Genomic DNA, 27,209 nt, shown 5'->3' with positions numbered 1-27,209 from the left:
TCACCAGGTTTACACACTTCACAGCACTCACCAAAGCACATACCCTCCCCAATGTCCATAATCCCACCCCCTTCTCCGAGTGGCTGTTCATTTTTCCCCAACACCATTTGTTGAAGAGACTATCTTTTTTCCATTGGACATTCTTTCCTGCCTTGTCGAAGATTAATTGACCATAGAGTTGAGGGTCTATTTCTGGTCTCTCTATTCTTTTCCATTGCTCTATGTGTCTGTTTTTGTGCCATATTTGATGATTACAGCTTTGTAATAGAGCTTGAAGTCTGAATTGTAATGCCACTAACTTCGGCTTTCTTTTTCAAGCTATTTTTTTTCTAGCTATTTGGGGTCTTTTCTGGTTCCAAATAAATTTTAGGATTATTTGTTCCATTTCTTTGAAAAATATTCTTGGTATTTTGGTAGAGATTGCATTAAATGTGTAGATTGCTTTAGGTAGAATAGACATTTTCACAGTATTTGTTCTTCTAATCCATGAGCATAGAATATTTTTCCATTTCTTTGTATCTTCCTCAATTTCTTTCATGAGTACTTTATAGTTTTCTGAGTACAGATTCTTTGCCTCTTTGGTTAGGTTTATTCCTAGGTATCTTACGGTTTTGGGTGCAATTGTAAATGGGATTGACTCTTTAATTACTCTTTCTTCTGTCATGCTGTTGGTGTATAAAATGCAACTGATTTCTGTGCATTGATTTTATATCCTGACACTTTACTGAATTCCTGTATGAGTTCTAGCATTTTTGGAGTGGAGTCTTTTAGGTTTTCCACATAAAGTATCATATCATCTGCAAAGCGTAAGAGCTTGACTTCTTCTTTGCCAACTGTGATGCCTTTAATTTCTATCCTATGTTGAATAGGAGTGGTGATAGTGGACATCCCTGCTGTGTTCCTGACCTTAGGGGAAAAACTCTCTGCTTTTCCCCATTGAGAATGATATTTACTGTGGGTTTTTCATAGATAGCTTTGATGACATTGAGGTATGTACCCTTATCCCTACACTTTGAAGAGTTTTGATCAAGAAAGGATGCTGTACTTTGTCAAATGCTTTTTCAGCATCTATTGAGAGTATCATATGGTTCTTGTTCTCTCTTTTACTAATGTATTGTATCACATTGATTGATTTGCAGATGTTGAACCAATCTTGCAGCCCAGGAATAAATACCACTTTGTCATGGTGAATAATACTTTTAATGTATGGTTGGGTCCTATTGGCTAGTATTTTGACAAGAATTTTTTTTATCTGTGTTCATCAAGGATATTGTTCTGTAATTCTCCTTTTAATTGGTGTCTTTGGTTTTGGGATCAAAGTAATGCTGGCCTCATAAAATGAGTTTGGATGTTTTCCTTCCATTTCTATTTTTTGGAACAGTTTCAAGAGAATGGGTAGGTATTAATTCTTCTTTAAATGCTTGGTAGAATTCCCCTGAGAAGCCATTGGGCCCTGAGCTCTGGTTTGCTGGGAGATTTCTGATGACTGCTTCAATTTCCTTACTGGTTATGGGTCTGTTTAGGTTTTCTATTTCTTCCTAGTTCTGTTTCAGTAGTTTATACCTCTCTGTAATGCATTCACTTCTTCCAGATTGTCTAATTTGCTGGCATATACTTGCTCATAATGTGTTCTTATAATTGTTTGCATTTCTTTGGTGTTGGTTGCGATCTCTCCTCTTTCATTCATGACTTTATTAATTTGGGTCATTTCTCTTTTGTTTTCAATAAGTCTTGTCAGGGGTTTATCAATCTTACTAATGCTTTCAAAGAACCAGCTCCTAGTTTTGTTGATCTGCTCTTCTAATCTTTTGGTTTCTATTTCATTGATTTCTGCTCTGATCTTTATTATTTCTCTTCTCCTAATGGGTTTAGAATTTATTTGCTGTTCTTTTTCCAGCTCCTTTAGGTGTAGGGTTTATAACTGATATCTTTATAATGTTGTGTTTTCCTCTATAAGAACAAAGGTATCTTCCCATTTGCTCAGATCTTCTTTTGTTGAAGACTTCTTTTCTAAGGATATAAATACCACCTTAGAAAATATCAGGCATACAAATAGTGCTAATAAATGCTTGCCTAAATAATTATATTAAATCTCTTTCTATAATAAAATATTCTTCAATTTGATGCATTTGACAAGTATTTGTTTTGCTCTTATTCTAAGCTTAGCACAACTTATGGCTATGAAATGGTTTACCCCTGAATAAGTTTTTAGTTTACTTAGGGAGACAGTCACAGGTAACTTATTCAAATAACATTACCAAACTCATATTTGTATCCCAAAATGTTGGGAGGAGATGGTAAGTACTACAAAGATTCAGAAAGAAAATTGATCAACACAGTATGAAGTTTTACATTCTATACAAAATAATAAAAATTAAGAAACACTGATAAACTATACCTGAAAAGAGTAAAAAATTAAAATCAACACAAAATCATAAGTGAAGATAGACATTTTGGTTAGTATCTTTGTATACACTATCTGCCTCATAAGGTGACCTTTGATACTCTGCTGCATTTTATTTATTACCACCTTATTAATCTCTTATATATATATCAAAGTATAATGTTACTATAAATCCAGCGTGTCCTAGAGGTAACAACAGGTCTTCATTACCCTCCATTCTGTTGGGGCTGGAGAATATCCAACAGAAGTTGTTTAACTTCACTAGGTGACAGCTGATACAAGTCTCTGGCTGGCTTGTCTCCACCACGGATCTGTAATTCATACTCCATAGCATGGATGATCCACCTAAAACAAAACAGGAAAAGCATGAATCAATAGCTCTTGAAATAAAACCACCTGGTGCTTCTTACAGCAATACCCTTAACAGCACTGACCCATTGAAAGGTGAATGAAGAAAAAGCCATCTGAATTTTCTGAACCGTTGATATAATTACTTCCATTAAGATTATATGACATGATCAGATTCTTTAAAAAGACCCTTGCTCTTGCATGTGCAGTTAGGTAGTAAATCTGAAAACATGTAAGGACTTAGGTTCTTCTTAAATGAGATTCTACCAATTTGGTATGAAAGTATACAGTATATAATAGCTGCTACACTATTATTTTCCTAATACTAGAAATATGCAAAAAACAAGCAGGATAGAAATAATTCATTGGAATTGGAAATGGGCTGAGATATGCTATTACATAAATGTTCCTTTCCCAGGAATGGTAAGCACTTAACACCTATTTCTTTTACTTTGTAGTCATTCCCTTGCAATTGGAGGGGACAGAGGAGTATCTTCTTTTGAGATACAAGAACACAGTTAGTTATAACTCAATCATATGAGTATATTAGAGAATGTACTTTAACCAATAGATTTCAGAAGAATCTCCTTTACAGATATATTTTTTAAAAAAGATTTTATTTATTTATGTATTTATTTGACAGAGAGAGAGAGAGAGAGAGAGTGAGCACAAGCAGAGGGAGCAGCAGGCAGAGGGAGAGGGTGAAACAGACTCCCCGCTGAGCAGGGAGCCCAATGCAGGACTCCATCCCAGGACCCTGGGATTGTGATCTGAGCAGAAGGCACACCCTTAACAAATGAGCCACCTAGGCATCCCTCCTTTACAGATATTTAAATGCTGTTCATGTACCTATTCTTAAAGAATCTATTCTTTAATAGATAAATGCTGTTCATAAAATAATTACTTTTATTGCAGAAGAAGCTTTAATGTCATTACTTAGGCAACTGGAGTACTACTTGTGTGCCTTGTATTTTCCAAGGTAAAATATTTAATTATCTTATATGTAAATTATTTCACTTTTTGATTTAAGAAGTTTTCAATAAGTATTTTTATACTTTCATCTCATTTCTTTCATTTACTGCATTCTGAGGAAAGAACTGAGATAAACCAGTTATGCAAACCAAAGAAAACCATGGAAATAATACTGTGCCTTAGGGGACCAGAACTCTACACACCATTAGGAAAAGCTAGGGAATTAGTTTTACACAGCAGATTCCCAGGCTTTATCCTTAAATCCTTCGGTGAACACTGAATAACAAACAGAGATAGTTCGGCTCAGCAACTAGAAAGAATGTGCTTTCATTCACCCATGCTACTTTGTCTCCCAAAGGGAAGCTGTGTAGTCAAACCACTGGAAGAAACGTCTAGTTACAGCAGTGAAGATTTAAAGTGCCTAAGTGACTGCACTCAAATATGTCATTATCTTTGTCCTGATACACTTCGAAAGACAGCCCACAAGGCTATTGCAGGTACAGAGGATGAAAAAGTTGGGTGGAAATAGTCAAAAGATTAAAGTCCTTTCTGCCAAGGCTGCTTTGCAAAACAATACTGATGCATCCTCACAGGATACCTTTAATGTCTCTCAGAGGAAAAGAATAAGAAAACTGTGAAGCATTCCCAGTAGAGCCCAGGTAATATCAGCCTGGCATATGTCCCAGCCTGCTGGGCCAGCCCACAGGCCACAAAGCAAATGCCCCTAAACTTTGACTGCTCGAATCTCACACCATCTGCTGAGGCAACTCTCAGTTCTTTTTCCTATCCTCTCACGTATTCTTTGTTGTTGTCATTTCTGGAAGATAGGAATTTAACTGAGATGCATGAGACATTTCTAAGGACAGAACATAATAATTTAAAATATATATTCTTACTAATATTTCTGTTGATAGTGCATAATAAATATTTAATAGTAGCTCACTGGTAAGAACAATAAAGATGACACAGCATTTGCAAACAAAAAAATAAACAAAACAACAGAACATGTGACTGAATTAAGAGTTACCATTTTTATTTCTCTAATAGGTTGAAAAGAAAAGCTGGACTAAAACTATGTTATCTTCATCCTCATTATTATGAACTGTATTTAGTCAAAATGTTATATCAGCTTAAAAGCCACAAGAATATAGTTACTTTGGATGCTGTGATGTTAAAGTTGCTTATGAAATTACCTGTTAAAATGACATTCAGTTATAATAAACTGCTCCATGGATCTCTCTTTAAATAAAATACTTTTTAATTTTACAAGTTATAATAGTCTTCTATTATTTTCTTTCTTTAATATTTCACATTTACATTTGAGGCAACTTTGTAAAAGAAAGAACATCAAATTAAAAATATGAAGACCTGCCTTTTGGTCTGAACAAGTCAATGGCATGAAAAGAAAAGTCTGGGTTAAGGGATCCTATTCTAGATTAAAAGTGATTGAAGAGACATAATAACAAATGCCATGTTTGGGCCTTGTTTGGGATCCCAATTTCTTTTTTTAAGTTATTTTGAGGACAACCACAAAAATGTGTGTAAGAACTGGGTATTAGATGATATTAAGGAATTATTGCTAATTTTGTTGGATGTGATAATGGTATTGTGATTACTGAGAAAACTTCCTTTTTAAGATATATATATATACACCTACTTAAATATTGAGGATTAAAACAAAAAATGTCTGGAATTTGCTTTATAATCTATAGCCAAAAAAAAGAAGAAGAAGAAGCAAGGCAAATGTAAATTGCTAACAATTGCCAATTGCCTATAGCCATTTAAATTATGGACATGTGGGGATTTTACTAAACAGTTAGTCTATTTATGATGACAAGCAAAAATATAAGACAGGCTTAAATATCAATCCTGTCACTCACCAACTGTGTTCCACTGGCAAATTATTTTTCAAATGGGAATATTACTCGTTCTGCTCATTTTATGGAATTATTTTGAGGACTAAATAAGACAATATATGTTTAAAAGCTTTTGAAATTATAGAGTCATGAAAAATGTTAGCAAACTCCTTTTATTTGACCTCTGATATTCAGGTTGGAGAAAGGTAATACAATTTTACACTGACGTCTTGGAGTTATTTAAGCAAGGGCCATATCCACTTAAGTTCAGGACGTTATTTAAATAACTTTAAAATTAAAAAAAAATTAACCTTCTAAAGTGCTCTAAAACTTGAATTATCAAAACTGACCATTATTTATCATAGTTACCTTTTCAAATCTTTAGTACCATAAATAAAGATAGTTGGAGATCTAGAAACTTCCCCTAGGGTTTTTTCCTTCTGTTCATAAGATCTCAGCAATTCTGTGAGCCAAATTATAGAAAACATTATACTCAACAGTCACCAAAGAAAGAAGGTGACTGTTTTTCATTCACTCTAGCACAAATTAATATAACTTATCAGCCAAATTATTAAAATACATTTATTCATTCAAAAATACTGGCCAAACTAAACTATTTAGCTTGAAATTCTTCAAAGGACTAAACAACAGCAAAAGTCTTAGACATAAACTACTATACAACAGTCAGAGACAGAGAATGTAAATTACCAAGTGAGAAACAAAGTTAAAAAATTCAAAGACATTTAATCCATTTTTAGACATTTAATCCATATAAAAGGGCATTAATTCCTTTGCATGAGAACATCTCATTTCTTACCCTCATTCCCGCTGACAAAGTCATCAAATCTGATTTGACATTACAATGTAGAAGCAGTTAATGCAAAATAGGGAAAGAAAAAGCAAGCAAGCATATGTGGAAGGTCAAAAGAATGAAGGTTATCGTTGGACCACATCCGTATAGATTCAGTCTGTCTAAAGAACCAAGGACATGCTCTACTTGCCAATAAGCAAATGAGAGAGTGGCATATACACACAACTGACCAGAACAACCTTCATGTGTGCCAAGATTTGACTTGGGGACAATGAATTCTTCAGCACTACTGGAGAAGTATGATAAGGTAGATAGTATCCCTATATAGTCCTAGGGATAACATCATCCTTCTAAAAACTCTCTTGTTGTGAGGTTAGTAAACATATTGTGTATATATTGGTATTTTTCTTTCTAACATGCCCCAATCAAGGAGTGAAATATACTACAAAGTACATGGAAATCTGACATCACTGGTAAATGAGGACAGCTGACATTTTCTGAAAACATGCCTCTGATTCATAGCAAGACACATCTTTAAAAATAACCATTTTGAGCCAATCTGAAGATACTAAGAAGTGTCTGCCAAGTTTGCTGTTAAACAAGTGAATGTATAACTCTCTGCAAGCATTTATTAAGCCATATGAGAGGAGACGGGAAAATTGGACAGGAAGGCACTTGACTGATATTAATACAGAGAGGGTGATAATTTGATAAGGCAAACTGAGCTTCCTGTCTGGTAACTGGAGAACAATGACTCATTCGCTCTACCCCTGAAATCATCAGAGCAGAGGTAGGAGAGTTCCATCATCTCACTTCCTCACTTCATATAAATATAAAATGTCAAAAACAGAGACCTCTGAATGAGTATCAAGCCATGCTAATGAACTCAGACCTCTAATTACCTCCTCTTTCCTTTACTGCATAAGCAATGTTACAGTCTAGTAGCTATGACATCAATGGCCTTCGCTAAGCATCAGATGTGTGATCCACAGACCCAGTTGTGGGCATCAGAAGACAAGACATGTCTGAAGCATAATTGCTTACAGAGGATGTCCTGGCAGTATGAAAAGTGGAGATGAAAAAGGCTTGATAACATATATCCTCAGGGGTTATCTCCCACTAAAGCCTGACTGACAGACCTAGAGCAGAAAGCAGTTGATTGGAGGTCTTTACAGTAATGGGCCTGTCAGGAACTTGATCTATTTCAACATGAAAGCTGGAGCACAAATCAATAATGAGACAGCAAATCAAATCATTATCAGACTAGAATACCATTCCTGTGAGCAGGTTAATTTTGTTCACAGGAGTACCTGATAGCAGTAATGTTGAGAAACTGCACTGGCAGAATTAACCTTGGAAAAAAGAGAAAAGAAACATGGTAGTACTGATTTAAAGCAATGAGACAATGGGTGATGTAAATAAATGAATTTTAAAAACCCCAAAACCTCAGCGAGAAAGGTTAAAACAGAGAGATAAAAGTACATGTAGTGCAGAGGAATTCTGGATAAATGTACCATGACTAAAATAAATGTTCCTATTTCTTATGGGCATGCAACCTAGTGAATGTTGGCATTTCAGGCGGAAGACGGTGTTAGAAGCTGACTGAACTCTCAATCTCTTTATTCATAATCAACAAGAGAAACAATAGCAAAAAGTTAGATATGAATGAGTCTGAAATGCTTTAACCTTTAAGGAAGTAAAAAAAAAATGTATTTTCCATAACATTCCCCTTTTTAAAATCATGCTGGAATCACTATAATACAGAAAGGGGAGACTTAGAGAAGCAACAAGTTTAACAGTTTATAAGAAATTTGACATTCAAGGACCCTATGAATGAATAATTTACTCATCATTAAACAAACTAAAACCTTCTAGGAACTAACTTAAGGTAAATTGTTGTAAAGAAACATATAAGTGTGTTTCTGCAGCGGCAGTAAACTAACATGCGAGGAAACCATTGACTTAGGGAGCTGAGGTTTGAGTAAAATTGATTTAAGGATAAAGTACAATAAAAACATATTGAAAAATACAAAAATATCTTTTTCCTTTTCAGAAAAACACTATCACAAGCCCCATAGACACAATAATAGTACTTCTCTAAAGTTGTCTGATATCCCTAGAATAGAAACAAGGTTCCAAAATTTTTCTGTTAATGTGGCTAAAGAGCACTATGGGCACACTATAGGGTCTACCAAGTATTTCATGAGGGATGATCAATTGATGGAGGCGTGAGACCAAGTCACATGGCAACAAAGTATATCCAAAAGAGATTCTGAGTTAAGGTTTTTGTATGAAATGCTTGGGGATCACTGCATTGGGTTCTCAAGGAGAAACAACCATGGCAGAAAGGGATACCTCTATGGTGAACATATCTTATGGGAGCAGAGAGTCTTTGCAAGCCTAGGACTGGAATAGAGAGAGAGAGAGAGAGGGAAAGAGCGGAGGAGAGAAAGGGAGAGAGAGAATGGATGTTGGATGGGAGAGGTTCCTCCTTCTTGGGATTTCTGGCACGTAAAAGATATCCCTAGATATACCTGTACTCCAAAAGCCACATGATAGAGAACCTCAAATTACTGAATGTCAGGGCAATATTATAGAAGTTTTACAAAACATCTTCACATTCCTTATCCAGAATCTGCACAATCCAATGAGGAAGCCCAAGCAAGGATAGCTTCCCTATTTTATAGACGAATGAGCTGGAATAGGGGCTGGGGAAACATGAACACTAGAGACATTCACTCTAGGTTCAAATCCTGGTTTGTGGTCTTATGACCTTGGGAGAGTTACTCTGTTAAACTTTTACAGTATTTTATACATTTCTTGCAGTGTACAAGGAGCTAATTTAGAATCAGTTCCACATCATCTCCATTGGTTTAGTCTCGTGATGAATAAAGGGGCAAAATCTCATTTCTTAGGTTAACTTCTAACTATTCAGGCTTCTTGGTATGCCCTGCACTATATGTTAAACAGTACTGATGCCAGATTAGAGGAATGATAAACAAAAGATGAAAACTATCTGGGGCCAATGTACATCACAGTTGCTACATAAATACTTGAATACAAAATGGACCATAAGTTGAAATCATGTAGAAGAGACCATAAAGTCATAAGTTTTTAGGAAAACAGCAATGTCTGTTTCCCTGAGAAAACAGCAACAGTTTATGTAAGTGAAAACATTAGTACTTAGGATCAAAGAACAAGAATTTTGTAGTTAGGCAGATCTGGGTATGAATCCCACTTTGACAAACTGGTTTGACTAAGGTCATCTAAAATTTCTGAACCTCAGTTTGTTGATTTTAAAATGGAGGTACTAGTGCCTACCTCAAAGTTGTTGAATCAATTAAATCAGATAATATATGTGAAGTATTTTAGTATATTGCATGGTATATAATAGGCAATCAATAAATAATATTTGTTATGTTGGAAGAAGAGGAGGAAATAGTTTATCATAGTGAACTTCTGAGTACAATAACCACTTTATTCATATGCATATGCCCTTAAATCCTTATTAGGAATGCTATTTAGGGAGGTACCATGATAAGGCAACTTGAACCACACTGATGTGATTAGCTATGCCATTCCATTATCAAAAGAAGTGAGGAAAGTGCTATATCCTTCTACCTTCTACATGTATAAGTGGATTTTCATATAAACAAGACCCTGTTTAACTTGGTAATTTCCTGAAGTACATGGCTTGTACAAATTAAGTACATTTATCAAAAGTAAAGAGTTCTTAATCATAGGAAACAAATGGAGGGTTGCTATTGGGGGGTGGTGGTAGAATGCGGTAACCGGTTGATGGATATTAAGGAGGGCACGTGATATAATGAGCACTGGGTGTTATGTGCAACTGATGAAGCACTAAACTCTACCTCTGAAACTAATAACACACTATATGTTAGTTAGTTTAATTTAAATTTAAAAATAGGGAAAAAAACTTGAAGTAATTAAAAAAAAAAAGTAGAAGTCCTTTATTTCTTTATCTAATGACCACAGAAACATGCTATCTTTTGTGTTTCCTAGATTCCCCCCACTGGCTCAAGCAAGCTATCTGAACCTGCTTATAACCTATATATTAAATAATCTGTCAAATTTTATTGAGCATCTCTTGTGAGCTAGACCCTGACAGAGACAGGAAGTTAAGATGCAGTCCCTATCCTTAGCAGAAGTAAATTTCTCAAATAAATTATACCTTATGAAGAAAAAATGGACTTCTCTCCAACTGAAAATGTACCAGTATTTAGAGCTAAACCTGTGAGTCCCACGTGAGAGGGAAATACACATTAATGAATCGGGCAGGGACATTGTTAATACACACAGTGGAAATATAATGCCCTGATTAATTCCAGGATGAATTTCAGGACAATGAATAATTAAAGTTGCATGGCAAATCTTCATTAGGAGGTTTTCTGCTATCGTTAAATACTAAGTCACATGCTGCTGTCCTGACATTTTTATTATGGGTGGCACAGTTTAAGGAAAAAAGAGTATATTGTTTCTCATGGAAGGCACTGAACATACAGAGTAGCAGATACAAAAACAGAAAGAAAACTATTTTTAAAATAAATTAAACATATTTCATTTCTGTGAAGAGAAATTTCAGGTCAGATCTGAATTCAAAAAAGAAAATTCCAATGGGTTTTTAGAAGAATATAAATTAGCCTAAAATGCTAAATAAGCAGTAAAGGAAAAACTACTAACGGGCTGAAAAACATAGTATTGGAAGTAAAATCCTGGGAAACTGTTAACTTTTACTCTCGGGCTTTGCTTGAACCTCTGCAAGGATGACTATCACTTAAAGAGGCTCTCCTGTATAGAACATTTATTAGAAAGAATGTGCTTTGGAAGTTATAACCTTTGCTTCTCAGTCAGATTCAGAGAAATGCCTGAGCCTGGGACAATAGAGTACTTTTAATACCTGGTATGGATACAGAGAATCACATTTCCTTTCATTTAGGGACAACTTACACGAAAGACCCATATCTGTATCTTTATATGTAGTCAAGAGGTTGGAGTTAAAAATATTAGAGCAAATAGACTGAACAAATCAGGGTATGATTCCAAGTTCTTATAGCTGATTTGGAACACCTCTAAATCTTTGAAAGGAACAATTTCAAGGGATAAAAATTAAGGTCAAGTTCTATGCTGAGTGAATTCATTTCTTGATCAAAAGAAAGGTGAGATAAAGATTGGGAAATTCACCTGAAATAAACTATAATTGAAATCAGGCCAACAGTTTAAAAATAATAACCTCAAATGAAAAAACTTTAAATAAAACTGAAAAATATAACTTAAGAGAAAAAAACAGACACCAATTTTATTTTTCAGAGATTTCCCCATATATGCATTATACACATAATGTATAGTATTATTATTGCTCTTTTATTAAAAAACAGAATAATACATTTGCAACTTAGCTATTTTTTCACTTAATTTATCTTGGACATTTATAAATGTCAGTAAAGACTTTTTCTTGTTACTTGTAATGGCTGAACAGCATTTTACTCTCTGACTATAATAATTTAAACTATTTCCTACTGATGGATATCTAGGCTGTTCCCAAGGTTTCACTATTTCAAAGACTACTGAAATGAAGACTGCTATAAAATATGTCTAAATTCCTAGAATGAGAATTGTTGAAACATAAGGTATGCAGATACTGCCAAATAAGCACCTAGTTTTGTTATATGTAATTTTTGAAAGAAAAACTGTGCAATCGTTTTTTATCAAGTGCTTCATACTCATGTGCAAAATTAAAACTAAGAAATGAAAGGGAAATCCAGCACAAAGAAATAAGGAAAAAATAAAAAGAAAGCGCAGTAAACAGAAAACAAAATGATAGGAATTAATAAGTCAAAATAGAAAAGAAATGGCACAAATATGAAATACATATTTCTATGAAAAGATGTCAGATTGAATTAAAAATAAATACAGCATAGATGCTGAACACAATATATCTATACTAAATGAAAAAAGAACATTAAAGGTAAAGAGAAGACAGTATATTAAACTAATAATGACAGTAGAAGAAAGCAGCCATGGGAATAATATCAGACAGAAAATAATTTGTTATATTTTATGCATTGTAATGGTATCATGGTTATGTTTTTAAAAAGTCCTTATCTTTTAGAGATACACACTCAAGTATTTACAGATGAGATGAAATGATGGATTTGCTTTAAACTTGGATGGGGTTTGGGTGGGGTGATTAATTGGGAGGTATGAGTGAAATAAGATTGGCCATATGATGATATTGTTGAAGCTGAGTGAAAGTATGAGCACAGAGGCTTTCTTGTATTAGTCTCTAATTTTGTAGATATTTGAAATTAAAAAAAAAATTTTTGTAGATATTTGTAGATATCTACAAATTTTGTAGATATTTGAAATTAAAAAAAATTTTTTTAAAGAATTCAAGTAGAAAATAAATGGCACAAAGGAAGATATATTGTTAAAATTATAAAGTAATATGGACAAAAAAATTTTAAATATACAAAATAAAACTGAAAGAAAACATGCAAGGAGGAGATAAATCCATAATTAAAATGAGCAATTTTTAAGATTTTTACCAAAAATTGAGAATCAAGCAGAACAGAAATAGTAAAGATACTAATAATCTAATTATATTACCAGCAAGCTATACACTTATTCATACTCACACATTCACATATATTTGTGCCTGACAAATTCTATATTCTTTTTAAACCCTAGAGGAACACCCCCACCCTAAAACTGGCCATAGATTAGATTACTCTATATGCTTCAGTATTGTTTGATTCTGACAATTAGGAGATAATCATGTATGTGATAAAAAATTAAAGAAAAGAAATATTTATGCTTTATTTGGCTGTGGTGGGTTTTTAAAACATATTCTCTCATTCTATCTCACATAAAACAATAAGCCTGGTATGAAAGTGAGGCTGGAGAGGCTCAATCATTTATCCCAGGTCACTAAATTGGTAAGTGGCAACCAGGACTCAGACCAGAACCACTCAGTTCTGCTGAATGCCAGAGCTGGGTCAGCCTGCCTGACCACGCTGCCTCACGAAAATCTTGATTAGGAAGATTCAAGTTCACCAGACCCTTACTTTTAATTTCTCCTCCAAACAGAACACTTAAGATTTTAATGAATAAAAATCAGATTCTAGTAGAAAATGGATGCAGTAGAATATTCTGAAAAGGGACAAAAATTTTTACTCCAGTATGTCTTCCTGACACCCAGTTTTACTGAAAATCATTCTTCTCTTAAGGTTTAACCATTTTTTCTTACAGGAATTTTTATCAGTGTTACACTTAGTGGTGGTTTTTTGTTTTTTGTTTGTTTGTTTTTTAAGCATGTTGCAGTTGTTTAAATCCCTGGAGTTTGATTTTACCAGAGAATAGTGTTACTTCATTATGTTTAACCTGGAAATTTAAAGAAATAGGAATATTCTTTCAGGCCACAGATATTTATTTCTTCATACCACCACATGTTGCATCTACTCTGGGGAAAGATGTGCTTTTCCTAGATACCGATCAGGCCTGGGGCAGGCCACGTCTGTGGGAAGACAACTTGAACAATTCTCTTTAGGCAAATGCAAAGCACTTTACTCACCCAATTCGAATTTTCAGCATGCCGCTGAATAACTCAGGGTTATTGGAGATGATCCAGCCAATATGGATGACCAGTTCTTGCTGAATGACCGCCTCCCTCTCATCATGGGTATTACACTTGTAATAGATGATGTTCTTAATCACTCTCGGAGACAAAGGATTAGAGATAACCTCTTCTTCATGCCCAAAGGCACCCAGAGTTACCTATAAGTGGCAGATTTTTATTGCAAAAATTTCCTAGCTACTAAAAGATAAAAGAAAAAAATTCAAGGCTCAGGATGACTGGCAGGCTGAAATTACTCTACGTGAACTAGGGAATTAGGTAGAATAACTGTTCCTGCTATTTATTAAAATGGCTTTCAAAGCGTGACTCCCACTGGAGTTCATGATGGTTCACAGTCTGGTCTAAAATATAAGGGCAGGCAAGGGTCCCAGTTAGGGGAGTGAAGGTGAGTGGATAAAAGCAGGGAAGGAATATAAATAACTATTAAGAGAAAATTATTCTGAATGACTTTAGTACTAGAAACTCCCCAGAGAAACCAAAATACATTGGGTAGTTTTACTTTACTGCGCAGTCTACACAATTTTGTAGTTGAGAGTATATTTTTCATTTCTTTTATGGTTTCTCATGTGGAACTTTTGCTCTTTAACAACACTATCACCTTTTGAAAGGCAGATGCAAGGTCATATAGTTCTAGTGTAGCCCCAACTTATCTCAGCATTGTGTTAGGCACCTAGTGAGTATTAAAATACTTGTTGATCTATCTCTCACCTGTGGAGGGGAATAAACGAGGCTGCCCACAGGCCTAGGAAATGAGAAAGCACAGAGGGAAATGACAACAAAAACCCAAAGCAGAGAGGGCTGCTGGAGCTCACAAGAGGAATACTCTGTGTCTCCTCTCTCCTTGGCATCTTGCCCCCCAGAAGAGACTGCAGCCCCTCCTTCCTCCTGATTACCCCTCTCCCTCTCTCTTCCATGGACAGTGCACAATTATGAGAGGCAGGAAAATGAAAAGCATATCAAAGGGTGCTTGTGTTTTCTGAGATGAGGTGAGAGAGCAGAACACGGGATCTTTTGCCCCAACTTTATGAGGAAGTGAAAACTGAGAACTGCTGGTTTATTATATCACAAGTGGTACTAACCAGTTAGTCCAAGTGTGATTACTTTTATTAAAATGTCAGTGTGTAAAGAAGAAAACAAAGAGAAGGCACACCACTGCCTCTGGAAGCAGTGATGACTAAACCACTGTTTCATTCCAGAGAGCTTGAGGTGATTGGGAAGCACTTTGTAGGAACAGTATTAACTTCAGTTCTCAGGGCAGTATTTCATAAATGAGGGAATGCAAACTTTGAATGCTCGATCCTCATTTCTTTTTTGTAATGTGGTAAGATGCAGTCAGTAAAGGGACTTCATGCACCTGAAATGGGGCTGTCAGGCTTCCAGGCTTACTCGGCTCTATAAATGTTTCCATGAGAGATGTGCTGGTCTGGCAGGCAGCGGTCCAGCCACAGCCTCACGACAAGCCCCCTAGGATATGGAGGGCAGAGTCTCAGGATCACAGGCTGCAAGTCTCCTCCATATAATGCACAGAATGGACATGACTAACCCTAACCCACCCCTCTCCAAGGGGTCAGATGCCATGACCTCAAAGATCTCCAAAATCTTCTCATATACTCATATGTAGTAGAATTAACTATATTTTCAGATATACTATGGAAACCTAAAATCCAAGGAAAAATAGCTTCCCAAAGCCCATTTACTTTCTCTCAGAGGTAACCCAGTCCAGGGCAGCAATATGAGACTGTTGCTGGATGTAAGGACTGTGGAGAGTTAGAGCAATGGATAAGGTACTTCCTGTATCTTGGTCTATGTAGCTGATGAATGAAGATGAAAATTCTATTAATTCTACTATTAATTTGAAGAAAACAAAGAAAATAACATGTGTGAGAAATGATTTAACTTTTTCTCAGGAGTTTTTAATTAGTACAATCACTTTTTCATTGTTAATAAATATTACAAGATAAAAGAATTTACTATTCTAACATTTTAAGCTGGATGTCAAGATGAAATAATTTCAGTTTTAATGAATTAAGAGCCCTGAAATATGAGCAATGGGCTGATTCTATTAAGGAGGGTTAAAGTATTTCATATTATTAAAGCTTATTATATCCCTAGGCCAACTGTCAGGAAAGCATGATAAAGCACACATAGTCCCAGAGAAGAGAAAGAAAGCAAACAGGTTTTCACTCCAACCAGTTATGATTCAGCCAGGTAATTAGAGCTAATGGTAAACAAAACAAAAATGAGCAGCCACATCCCACTCTGCATTCCCACATGCACCGGCTCAATTCAAGCCACATTTATCAAGCCAGACCCCATGCTGGAACAGGTCCTGGAAAAGATCTGGGCCCTGACTTCCAGGTGTTCACAGCCTACCTTGGGACACTTGGAAATGAACTGGGATCCAGGACAGATTGTGAGAAGTGTCAAAGGTCTGTCATGAGAAGCCAGTGGAGAAAGGAACCACTGGTAACTGGAGAAGGCTCTGTGAGGAGGAGCTAACGAGAGCTGGCCCTTGTGGGAGGGGAGGAGCTATAGGAAGAGGTGGCCTAAAGGATTAAAGATCTGGGGAGTCAAAGCATTTCTCAGAGTGAGAAGAATCTCATGTGGAGTAGAAGGGAAAATGTGCCCTTTGCTATTCACCTGTCTTGGCCCTGCCTATCCAAAACTTGTGTGGAGTACTTAGTTGGCATTATTGCATGTTCTGGGTCAGCAGCCTCACTGATCTCAACACAGGAGTCGGAAACCACATCTCTAAGATACAGCAGGAGAAAGGGGTGGTCTACTTAGTGAATGTGCATCTTTAAGATTAGGTTTTGCTTCTGTAGGAGCCTTCTGTAGAAATGCCTGAGCCATTGTTAATGTGGCTGAGAGGCCTAGGATATTGAGGCTTGCCAGATTTAAAAGCAAGAGTCTTATCCAGAAGCTTTTGGGATGTAATTGAGTGAGAGTCTGAAAATCAGATACTTACCTGTTTGCCCTGCACTAAAACATTAGTAATGGATGGGGCCAGGCTGTCCACTACTTTACTTAAAAGACTTGCTGCACAGCGCACAACCGACCTGGGGGCAAAGAACAGAGCACGCCAGAGGTTGACAAATCTAAAAGATGGTGAATGAATGGGGGCCCTGATGTGGAAGATTGAAAAATGTGCACAACTAAGTCCTTAAATAATAATTTGAAGGAAATACTGAGCCCAAGACACTGGACCTCATATCTGAAGTCTCCCCAACTGTAGGACCATCTAGAATTAGGAAGGGAACCCCTCATCTTTATCTCTGCTACCAGCATGATTCATGCCATTATCAATTTAAAAAGAAAGAAAAGGAGCCTAACCATCCCTTTGAAGGGGAGTCGAGTTAGGAGGAGTTATTAAGTGACTATTCTGATTTTGCATTAAAAAATTCATTATTGGGGCACCTGGGTGGCTCGGTGGGTTAAGCCTCTGCCTTCCGCTCAGGTCATGATCTCAGGGTCCTGGGATCAAGTCTCACATTGGGCTCTCTGCTCAGCAGGGAGCCTGCTCCACCCCCTCTCTCTCTGCCTGCTGCTCTGCCTACTTGTGATTTCTCTCTGTCAAATAAATAAATAAAATCTTTAATTAAAAATTCATTATTAAGTCTGTCACTATATATGTCTTCTATTCCTATAACCACTTTAAATCATGTTTCTTTTGGTGCCTAGATAACCAAATTCCTGGATTTGGGGACTCGCTAAGTAGTCAATTTCAGGAAGTGATACAATGAAATACCAGCATCTTTTTTTTCTTGATAGAGCCAGAATGTTGGAGGAAGGAAGACACATTGCTATTTTTACATTTCCGAAAAAGTCTCAGATTCTAGAGAGAACAGATTTTTTTTAAAGCATGGCACATGCAATACATAAGACATTTTTCCCTCAAAAGTAAAATTCATGTGGAACTTTTAGAGGAAGAAAATAAAATGAAAATGTAGGTTTCAAACAGTTTCCTATATTTCAGGATATCCATGGAAGCTGACTTATAAAAAGTATCTATATTCCTTAATTCCAACATATACGGACTAGTAGAAAATTAAGTAAATAACGGGTAAAGTTAGTGAAACAAATGCTTCTTACTTTTAGAGAAGCTTTCATCCACACATTTTAAGACCAAAAGACATACTTAACCCTCAGAATGCAAATAAGCCCACACGTTTCAAGCAGCTTCAGTTTTGCCACATTCTGTGTATGTTACCTGTTTTCCGTGTACCAGAAAGGTAGTAATGTGTGGGGCTATAGAGGAAGAAAATTTCTGGGTAAAGGCAGCCCCGTAGCGTACCGCCAACCTAAGTGTGTCAGTGGAAAGCCATAAAAGGAAAATACAGTAAATAAACTTCCAGGAGTTTGTTCTTTTAAACATGAGAGTCAGCACTCTAAATATCTGCTAGTTAATGCTTTATCTAAAATCCAAGAATAATAACATAAAGTAAAAACAAGTTCACTTAGCAAAAAATTAGACTATAGACCACATTTGAAATATACTGGCTGAAAAGCAACATCTATTGGCTTGTATGTCTTACTGTGCTGAGAATTTATAGTGCAAATTTGAGATTTAGCCAGAGGATTAATTTAGTATTTCTTTTGGGTTGGAATGGTATATTTGCTATAAATCACGGAGTTGATATACTTGATATACATCTCTTAGATGGTCTTGTTAAATCCTCTTATTTTAGAGATTAGAAACTTGAGGCTCCTTGAGGTTAAGACAAATTCTTATGACATAGCTTGAGATGTTTTTTTCAAAATGAGATAATAATGGGTCATTTAAAAAAATACATGTATTCTTACTTTCAAAATATTAGATTCTGCTGGTAAAATGACTAGAATTGCTTCAAAATACAGAGGGCTATGCATTTAGGCATACCTACTCCATTGTGAACTGAAATAATTTTATCTCATCTTGCCCTATTTTTTTTTCCATTCCCTGAGAGACTACTTCTGCAGAACATATTAGTTATTTTACATGAAGCAACTATAATCACTGGGATTCATTCAACTTAAGTAGTGAGAGAACTGCCTTCTATTATTTTTGCTTATGATTAAATGAACCATTGGTCTTTTTTCATGGCCTTCTATGAAATACAAAGTAGAACTTAAAGCACCTTGCTGGGACAGAGGATACACAATGTAGAAAAAGAGTCATTAGCCTATCATTCCAGTGAATACTCTCTCCAGGTTCTGTTCCTGTGGAGGTCCTTATTCCCAGACATTATTTTTAATAACTTGGGAGAGCCACAATGCAATGGAATGTAGGCAGGCCCTTAGAAAGTAGACAGAATCACAGCTGTAACCTTGGAGTTTAAAAGTAAAAATTAGGATAAATAACCATCTTTAAGATTGCCCATTATCTTTATGCTTTTAAATATGACAACACAAAAAATAAAACATAATGACAAAGACACTAATACGAACCAAAGCTTTTTGCTGCCAGCTCTTCTATATACTCTCTCAATGTGATCAGATATGGTACCTAGACATTGGATAATAGAGTCTTTGTTGAAGAAAAAAATCCTTTTAATTAAATACATAACATTTATTCTCTTTCAAAAAAACACTCTTGTATTTCATTTTGTTCCACTAGAGTTAATCCACATCCAATAGTCTTCTGAACTACCTGACATATTTAAACATGTAAACCAATATATTACGTGAATGTCCCAGCCATAATTAATATTTAGTTTGAGTATATGATTTTGGTGAGTACTTTATTTCTTGAAATTTATTACTTTCTTAATTAATATGCAATCTAAGTTTTTAACAAATAAAGATGTTATTTTAAGTAGTGCAGAAAATAAACAGAACACAGAAAATTGAACAAGTACTGCAGATTCTGAATATAAATATACATTTATTTGTCCTATGAAAGTTTACAGAGACTCTCTAATGTGCATGATCATTCCAATAAACATTGCTGTTTAGAATCCTGATCAATCTTTAATCCTAAACAAATCAACATGCCCCTCTAACAAAGGACAGAGCCAAAAACTTTGAGTATCTTGAAATGTATTCTGTATTATTCTATGTAATAAAACGCTAGAAGCAGACCATGATGGAGAATTCAAGAATTCCTTAGAGTGCCTCAACATATAAGTGTGGATTTCAGGGGTAATTGGGTCACATCCTTAATGCAGAGAGGACATGATTAGAAATGATTTGTTTTTGTTGGGGCGCCTGGGTGGTTCAGTGCATTAAGCCCCTGTCTTTGGCTTAGGTCATGATCTCAGGGTCCTGGGATTGAGCCCCACATTGGGCTTTCTGCTCAGTGGGGAGCCTGCCTTCCCCACTCCCCATGCCTGCCTCTCTACCTACTTGTGATCTCTCTCTATATATCAAATAAATAAGTAAAGTCTTAAAAAAGAGAGAGAAATGATCAATTTTTGTTATCAATGTTATCAATTATAACAATTAAATTTTGTTATCAATGTTTTGTTATCAATTTTGTTGTCAATGTTTGTTATCAATTTTTGTTATCAATTCTATTAAATGCCATATTCCATTGGCTGCTGAAGACCATGAGGGAGCTAATTTTTATAGCTATAATGATTTAATATTGTTCTTAGAAACATTCAGGAAATAAAACTGGAAACAGAAACTGTCAATAAAGAACTATGAAAGAGTCATCAGAGGTTAACAGTTATAGGCAGAATCAGGCTTTACCACCATTCAGACAATCAGAGAAACAATCAAACATCACTGCATGAAAGCAATTTAGGAGTTCATACATCAGTCTATACCACTCTAGGGGGTATGAATAAACATTTTCCATTTAAAGGTTAAAAAATGGTTTAATGGAGAATAAAATAGGTCTCATTATTCAAAAATGTTCTCTTAGACGTGTATACTTACCTTCCCTGGTGATGAAGTTGGGGCCTTCTCTTTTGAGCAGTATACCCAGCAGGATGACTTGGCTAGCCAGACAACTGCAGTCCTAAAAATACAAATCACAGTGAGTAACTGGAATAAAATGGATACAAAAGTTACCATAGGGAGTAACTAATCAGGCAACCACGTGATGCAGAGAGGAAATCTGCTATTATTAAAGAATTAACAAAAAATATTAAAGAAAAAAATAAAGAAAAATAAAATGTTGCTGATATACTACCAAGCACTAGATGACATTAAACAACTATTTATCTTAGGTATCTTGGAGACAGAGAGTAGACAGGTTGGTTTCCTGACGTAGTAGTATTTAATAATCAAATTTTCCAGAAAACAAGATAAGCAATGGACAGAAAATATATTGTCTCCAAGCATTAATACTTGATTAACACTTGATTTTGCCACTCTCTGATTTGGCCAAGTCATTCAACCTCATTCCTTTTGCTTATTCATAAATGAGAGACCATGTTGCTATCAACCTGTTATGAGATGGATAAAAGCAGGGGACATGCATAGAATGCTTTTTATGTATTAGGGCATGTGCTATGTGCTTTATGCTTACCATATTATTCTCATGTTTATGGAAATCTGTAGATAATGTTAATCAATAACAAGAACAAAAGATATCTAGTAGGATACATAGTTAACCTACATGCTCAAATTTGTGGTATAGCCCAATAAGATGTCATAGTGTTATAGTTCTATCATTAGAATTTCATTTCCTTGGATAAGTACTATAACCCACTCTCACCCCACCTCTTTTAAAATGCAAATACTCGTAGGAAAGGTAAAGTATTAGGTTGTTCACATAATATTCATAGAATATGGTCATAGGATTGCTTTCCTCAATGACTGGAGAGACTTACAGCAAGCATTAAGACCTAAACACAGGGATAAGAGAGAAGATCCAAGTTGCGAAAAGGATGGAAGAGTGCCAAATGAGAAGTCTGGAGATCCCAAAGGCAACTATTTCTGACATAACTTCTTCAATGGCTCATATAATACCTTCATACCCAAGGCAACTCAAATCATCCACACTCCTTAAGCATCTTTAAGACATCAGTGCTAATGTTAGACCATGAAAACAACCTCTCATTACTGCCTCTACCATAGAGAGGTCATCTACCTCCAGGCACTTGCATCTACCTTCTTCGAGAGGACAAAAGAAATACGGCTTGGACCTGAGAATTCCTGCTCTGCCAACCTCACTCAGAGCCAGGTGGGAATTACATCTTCCTTACATTGAGTTTTTGAAGAATTTCATGGGTGGGCTTGTTCTTCCATTCAGTAATGGCAATATCTGGTTGCTGTTCTAGTTCAGGAGCACTAGGGGTACTGCTTTGTCGTTTGACTTTTGAATGTTTGGGAAGTTCTAGTTCCTCAAAACTCTTAAATTCTGGAAGCCTAGAAATTAAAGAAACAACAACAAAAAAAAAGGTTCAGATTTCCTACATTTCCAATTCTAGTTTCCTGCTTTTCTAATAATAACCCAAAGGGACTTACTCTTCTGTGTCACTGATTCGTAGGAAGTCAAGTTGTTCCACTACGGCTCCAGATATTAGTGTCTGAAATGTGATTGAGAAAAAATTCACAACTCTTAAATTCATAAAGCCATACCCTTATGATCTGTGCATATACAATTCTTTAAGAATATAATACTCAAAAAAAGTTTACTTTAAAAAGTACACACAATTCTTAATTTCTTAAATGAGCATTCTAAAATCAGAGAGGTTTTCATATACAACAAAACCCTCTTTAAAAGAACAAGTAAATCATGCTACAAGTTCATGTGTCATAGTAAATAGGAAAGTCAACATGAGTCTCTCTGTTCTGAGAATTATATGCATTTATTTTTAAGCTAGAGTTAAAATTCAGTATCTACTAACATGTTAAAAATAGTTTGAAATTAAAAAAACAAGAAATACTAAAATTGCTTTGTGAAAAGATGATAGGAAATTGCACTTTGGATTCTGTTACCGTATATATTTCAGGGCTATCTAATGTTAGGATACTGCCAAGTCTCCATTTTTCAGGATTAGGAAGTTGTTGATTATTGAGGCCAATCCTTCTCTACATTCTGGCAACCCGTATTTGGTCATTTCATTTTTCATTAGTTCCTGATTATAGGTTAGCAAACTAAATAAGGCCAAACTCAAACACAGTTTTTGTTTGTCAGTGGTTCATGTGAAGAACATAAATGAATGAAAACCCACAATGGTTTTTTAGCAATATGTGTCACTTCTAATTACCTGATGAATTGTCAGATAAAATTGAGAAATGTTATGCATAAAAAACAAGCCATAAATTATTTTAAAAATAAGCCAATTCTTCAATCAAAACTGTCTTACATGTATTACTTTCTCAATTTTCTCACTGTTCTTTTCAAATAGGAAGAAACATGACACAGGAAATGTTGCACTTATTGGCTAACCACCCAGAGCTATACTGTCTTCTCCTCTAGAGGAAACTCATAAACAAAGTGGATCATCAACAAATAACCTACTATAAATGTCAGGACATATTACCAGCAATCATACTAAAGCCTTCTTTCAGACTTTGAGTGAGGAAGGCCAAACATGGAACCAATCTGCACATTTTCATGTGGCAGCGATAGTCAGGGTCTGAGAGCAGTCTGTGCCTAAGTAGAGAGCAGTGTTGAGCATAATAAAAGTCCGTTGAGTGATATTTCCTAAGATTCAGGCTCATATCTACACATATTTCTCTCTGGTTGACTAATTTATTAGACAAATATTTATTGAACATCTACCATATTCCAGGCACTCCGCTAGGTATTAAAGATAAAGCACAAATAAAATACACAAAATCCTTGCTCTTTTGAAATTTGACCTTAGCTGTGTAGGAAGAAGACAACACAAACAAACAAAAATCTAAATATGCTATGTCAGATGATGTTAAGTACAAAGTAGAAATAAGAAAGGTAGTGGATGAGAAGTGTAGGGGTAGGGTAGTAGGAGGAGGCAGGTTTGCCATTTTACACAGGTGATCAGAAAAGACTTCCTCTCATAGAGTGACATGTATGTGGAATATACAATATAGATCTTAAGGAAGAGTGTGCAGGGCTGAGTTCCTGAAGTGCAAAGTTCTTGAAGCAGAAGCATGCCTGGTGTGTTTTAGAATCAATAAGGAGAAGAATGGATATGGAACATGGCAGACAGGACAGAGTGGTAGGAGATGAGGTCAGAAAAAAAGGTTCAGATCATGGATAGTACAAAGACCATTGGAAGGACTTTGGTTTGTTTTCACTTTGTATGAGAAAGAAAGTCAGTAAAGGCTTATGATATGTCATATAATCTAACTGCCTTATGAGCAGGTAGAGGATAACTGTCTTATGGCCAGTAGGAATTAAGACTACTGTAAAAATCTAGGCGATGCATGCTGGTAACCTGAGCTGTGATGTTAATGTTAGAAGTGATGGAAAGTAGTTAGATTCGCGATATAATCTGAGGGTAAAGAAAACCAGAATTGATAATGGATTGTAATAATGTGGGATATGAATGAAGGAGAAGAGGCAAGAATTATTTGATGCTCAAATCTAATAGTTAATACTGAAAACATAAGAAAAATAATTTTGACTTAGTATTTTCTGTTACTAGCCTACCCATGCTATATACTGATTAAGCTCATAAGGTAAATGTTAATAGGCAAATGCTAAATTCCACTAATACTCTCTATAGAGCTTTTGATAAAAAAAAAAAAATTCAGTTGGTTAACAAAGTCTCCTAAATTAGTTTCATAAAAAAAATTACACTTATAATCATTTACTAGGCATTAATACTTTACTTCTGATGGTAATCAAATGACTTAACATTGTTATATATATGTCAAATGAAATATAGTATTCAAAAAGGTATCCTGCTCTGTGATACTTAATTATATCCCACCAAGGTCCTTTCCAGCTGAACATCCTACCTAAGACTGCACTCCATCCGACCATCCTGCATTGCTCCCTTGCTTTGTTTCTGGTTTGGCTCCCCCACTAGAATAAGTCCCATGAGATCAGGGACCTTGTATATTTTTTTCACCATTTTATCCCCAGTACCTAGAGACGGAGCTCAATCAATATATGTTGAATCAATGAACCAATATTCGTGTCTTTCCTAAAAGAGAATAGTAGTGCGCAGAGCACTCTGGAAATACAGAGATGACTCAGGCTTGGCCTGAGAAAGTTTTCAATCTACAGAGAGAAGCAGACACAAGAAACTAGCTACACTTAAGAGCTATAGCAAAGATTCAAGCAAAATGCCATAGAAACACACAGGAGTGTGAAATTAATTCCAACCTTGGAGACGTCACTAAAGAGGAGACATTGGCCTAAATTATAAAATTAAAATATTTAGAAGGAAAAAAGGAAAAAGGCAAGGATAGAAGAGAATAACAACATGAGCAGGAAAAAAATCCAATTACATTCAGGGATTTTGAAAGTACCCAGTATATTTAGGAGTGGAAAACAGGGCTGGGAATGAGCTGCATGGAAAGATCCTGGGTGATGAGGCAGGGAGGGAGGTTGGGGGTCCAGTGATGAGAGAGACCATGGAACATGGGCTAACGAGATCTAAAAGGGCTTGAAATAAAAAGAAAAGCATATAGGTGTCATTTTCATTTACTATATTAAAGAGAAGACAAAGGCTAGGGTGTGGGGGATGAGGGGTTGCTGTTTAATAAGTACAAAGTTTCAGTTTTGCAAGATGAAAAGAAAGTTTATTCTCTGGTGAAAGACTCTACTCAAGGGAGAGACAGGGCACAGCAGAGAGCAGGAAACAGCAGGACGCCCTGGCTCCTTCTACAACCCTGTACTCAGGATATGAAAGCAAAATGTATCTTCTTTAGGCATGAGGTTATATGTTTATTTTGGAAACTGAAGGACCTAGGAGAAAAAAAACTCCAGATATTGGCACCTGGTATTTCTCCCCAAAAAGAGCCCTTGCTATCAGACTACCTGATAAATGACATCATTGTGACAAAAATCCTTGTTCCCAAACATAGAGCTTCCAATAAATTTATTCTTTCACTCTTAAAAATGAATGGATAGCTAAAGATTACCACACATCTCACAAATGCCCCCAACATGAAAGACTGAGCACAAAAAAACAAGAATTTTTTTTTAAAGAAAGAGATCAGGCAGAGAAGAAAATTTCAAAAGTTCTCTAGTAAATAATCTCAGAAAGATAAAATATAATACCCAGAAAATATGAACATGATTTTATGAAAAGGGAAAATTAAAAACATGATAGCCAGAATATAAAACTTAACAAAGAAGCTGCATGATAAATACAAAAGAAATTTTTACAGAAAGCATAACAGAAAGACAATAGCAACAGGAAGCGATAGAAAATAAGGGGGAAAAGATAAAAAAAAATTTTTCAGGTAAAAACCAATAAAGTAAACAAAACAAGCACTAGTGGAATGAGTATGTAAACATGCCACTTATAGGTCCCTCTGTAAATTTTCCTCTTTCTTACTCATTATTGAGAACCTACTACACGAAAGACCCTATGAGATAATCACATTTTTATGTGTGTGTGTGTAGAAAATAAGGCACTTAAGTCCATGACAGACTACAACCTGACTAGTTCATGTTTAAGGTCATAGAAGGATCTCCAGAAGAGTACTGTTATGTTTGACCTAGGTGAGTTTGCAGAACCAGTCTTAAAGTTTGGTAAGATTTTAAAGTGCAGACATCTTGAAAGAATAAAAGATATTCCAGATAGAGGAAATGGCATAAGCAGAGGGGCAGAACCTTACAAGGTCAGAACAGAGTAATCAACTTGAATTGGCAGAAGCACAGAGTGCTTAGTAGAAGATAACTGTGGGCAGGGAAGCTAACAGGGAATCACAAGGGGCTTTTTTCATTTGGGAATTATGAAGATAATGCTGTGAGGTCCTGAATCAAACGAGGATCCTCTCCAGGCTGGATGTTACTGTGAAGCATGGAAAAGAATACTGGACCAGGGAGTTAGGTAACTTGGACTAGGGTGTTAGGCAGGTCACTTCACCACTCTGGACGCCAGCTTCCTCAACTGCAAAACAGATGTTGGAGAGGAGCTATTAAAGTCTAAAATTCTGGTTGGGAAACCACTGTAATTGTTCAAGCACAAGACTGGAGAGATAAAATAAACAGGATGGTTACAATAGGAATAGGAAGGTAAGCACAGAATAACCTTAAGACAAAAGCCTTAAACAGAACATATTAAGAAAAATGGCTCTGTGTATTAATTGTCCTGAAACAGAAACACACTGAAATTTAGAAGA

The 27,209-nt window shown here is 35.6% G+C and overlaps 1 protein-coding gene across 1 annotated transcript in view; it reads right to left on the bottom strand.

The window, feature by feature from the left end:
* Positions 1-2,610: 2,610 nt before the first annotated feature.
* PHKB (phosphorylase kinase regulatory subunit beta) overlaps positions 2,611-27,209 on the bottom strand; it is a 230,275-nt gene continuing 205,676 nt past the window's right edge. Inside the window, exons 22-28 of the mRNA XM_059381622.1 lie at positions 22,443-22,504; positions 22,181-22,343; positions 20,907-20,988; positions 19,473-19,530; positions 17,014-17,104; positions 13,983-14,185; positions 2,611-2,749 (exon numbers count right to left, since the gene is read on the bottom strand). Of these exons, the coding sequence (XP_059237605.1) occupies positions 2,611-2,749; positions 13,983-14,185; positions 17,014-17,104; positions 19,473-19,530; positions 20,907-20,988; positions 22,181-22,343; positions 22,443-22,504 (798 nt within the window). The remainder of the gene's footprint in view (positions 2,750-13,982; positions 14,186-17,013; positions 17,105-19,472; positions 19,531-20,906; positions 20,989-22,180; positions 22,344-22,442; positions 22,505-27,209) is intronic.

This window comes from Mustela nigripes, chromosome 17, assembly GCF_022355385.1.
Source record: "Mustela nigripes isolate SB6536 chromosome 17, MUSNIG.SB6536, whole genome shotgun sequence".
Classification (NCBI taxonomy): Eukaryota; Metazoa; Chordata; class Mammalia; order Carnivora; family Mustelidae; genus Mustela; species Mustela nigripes.
This window is presented reverse-complemented; position numbering and strand designations above follow the sequence as displayed.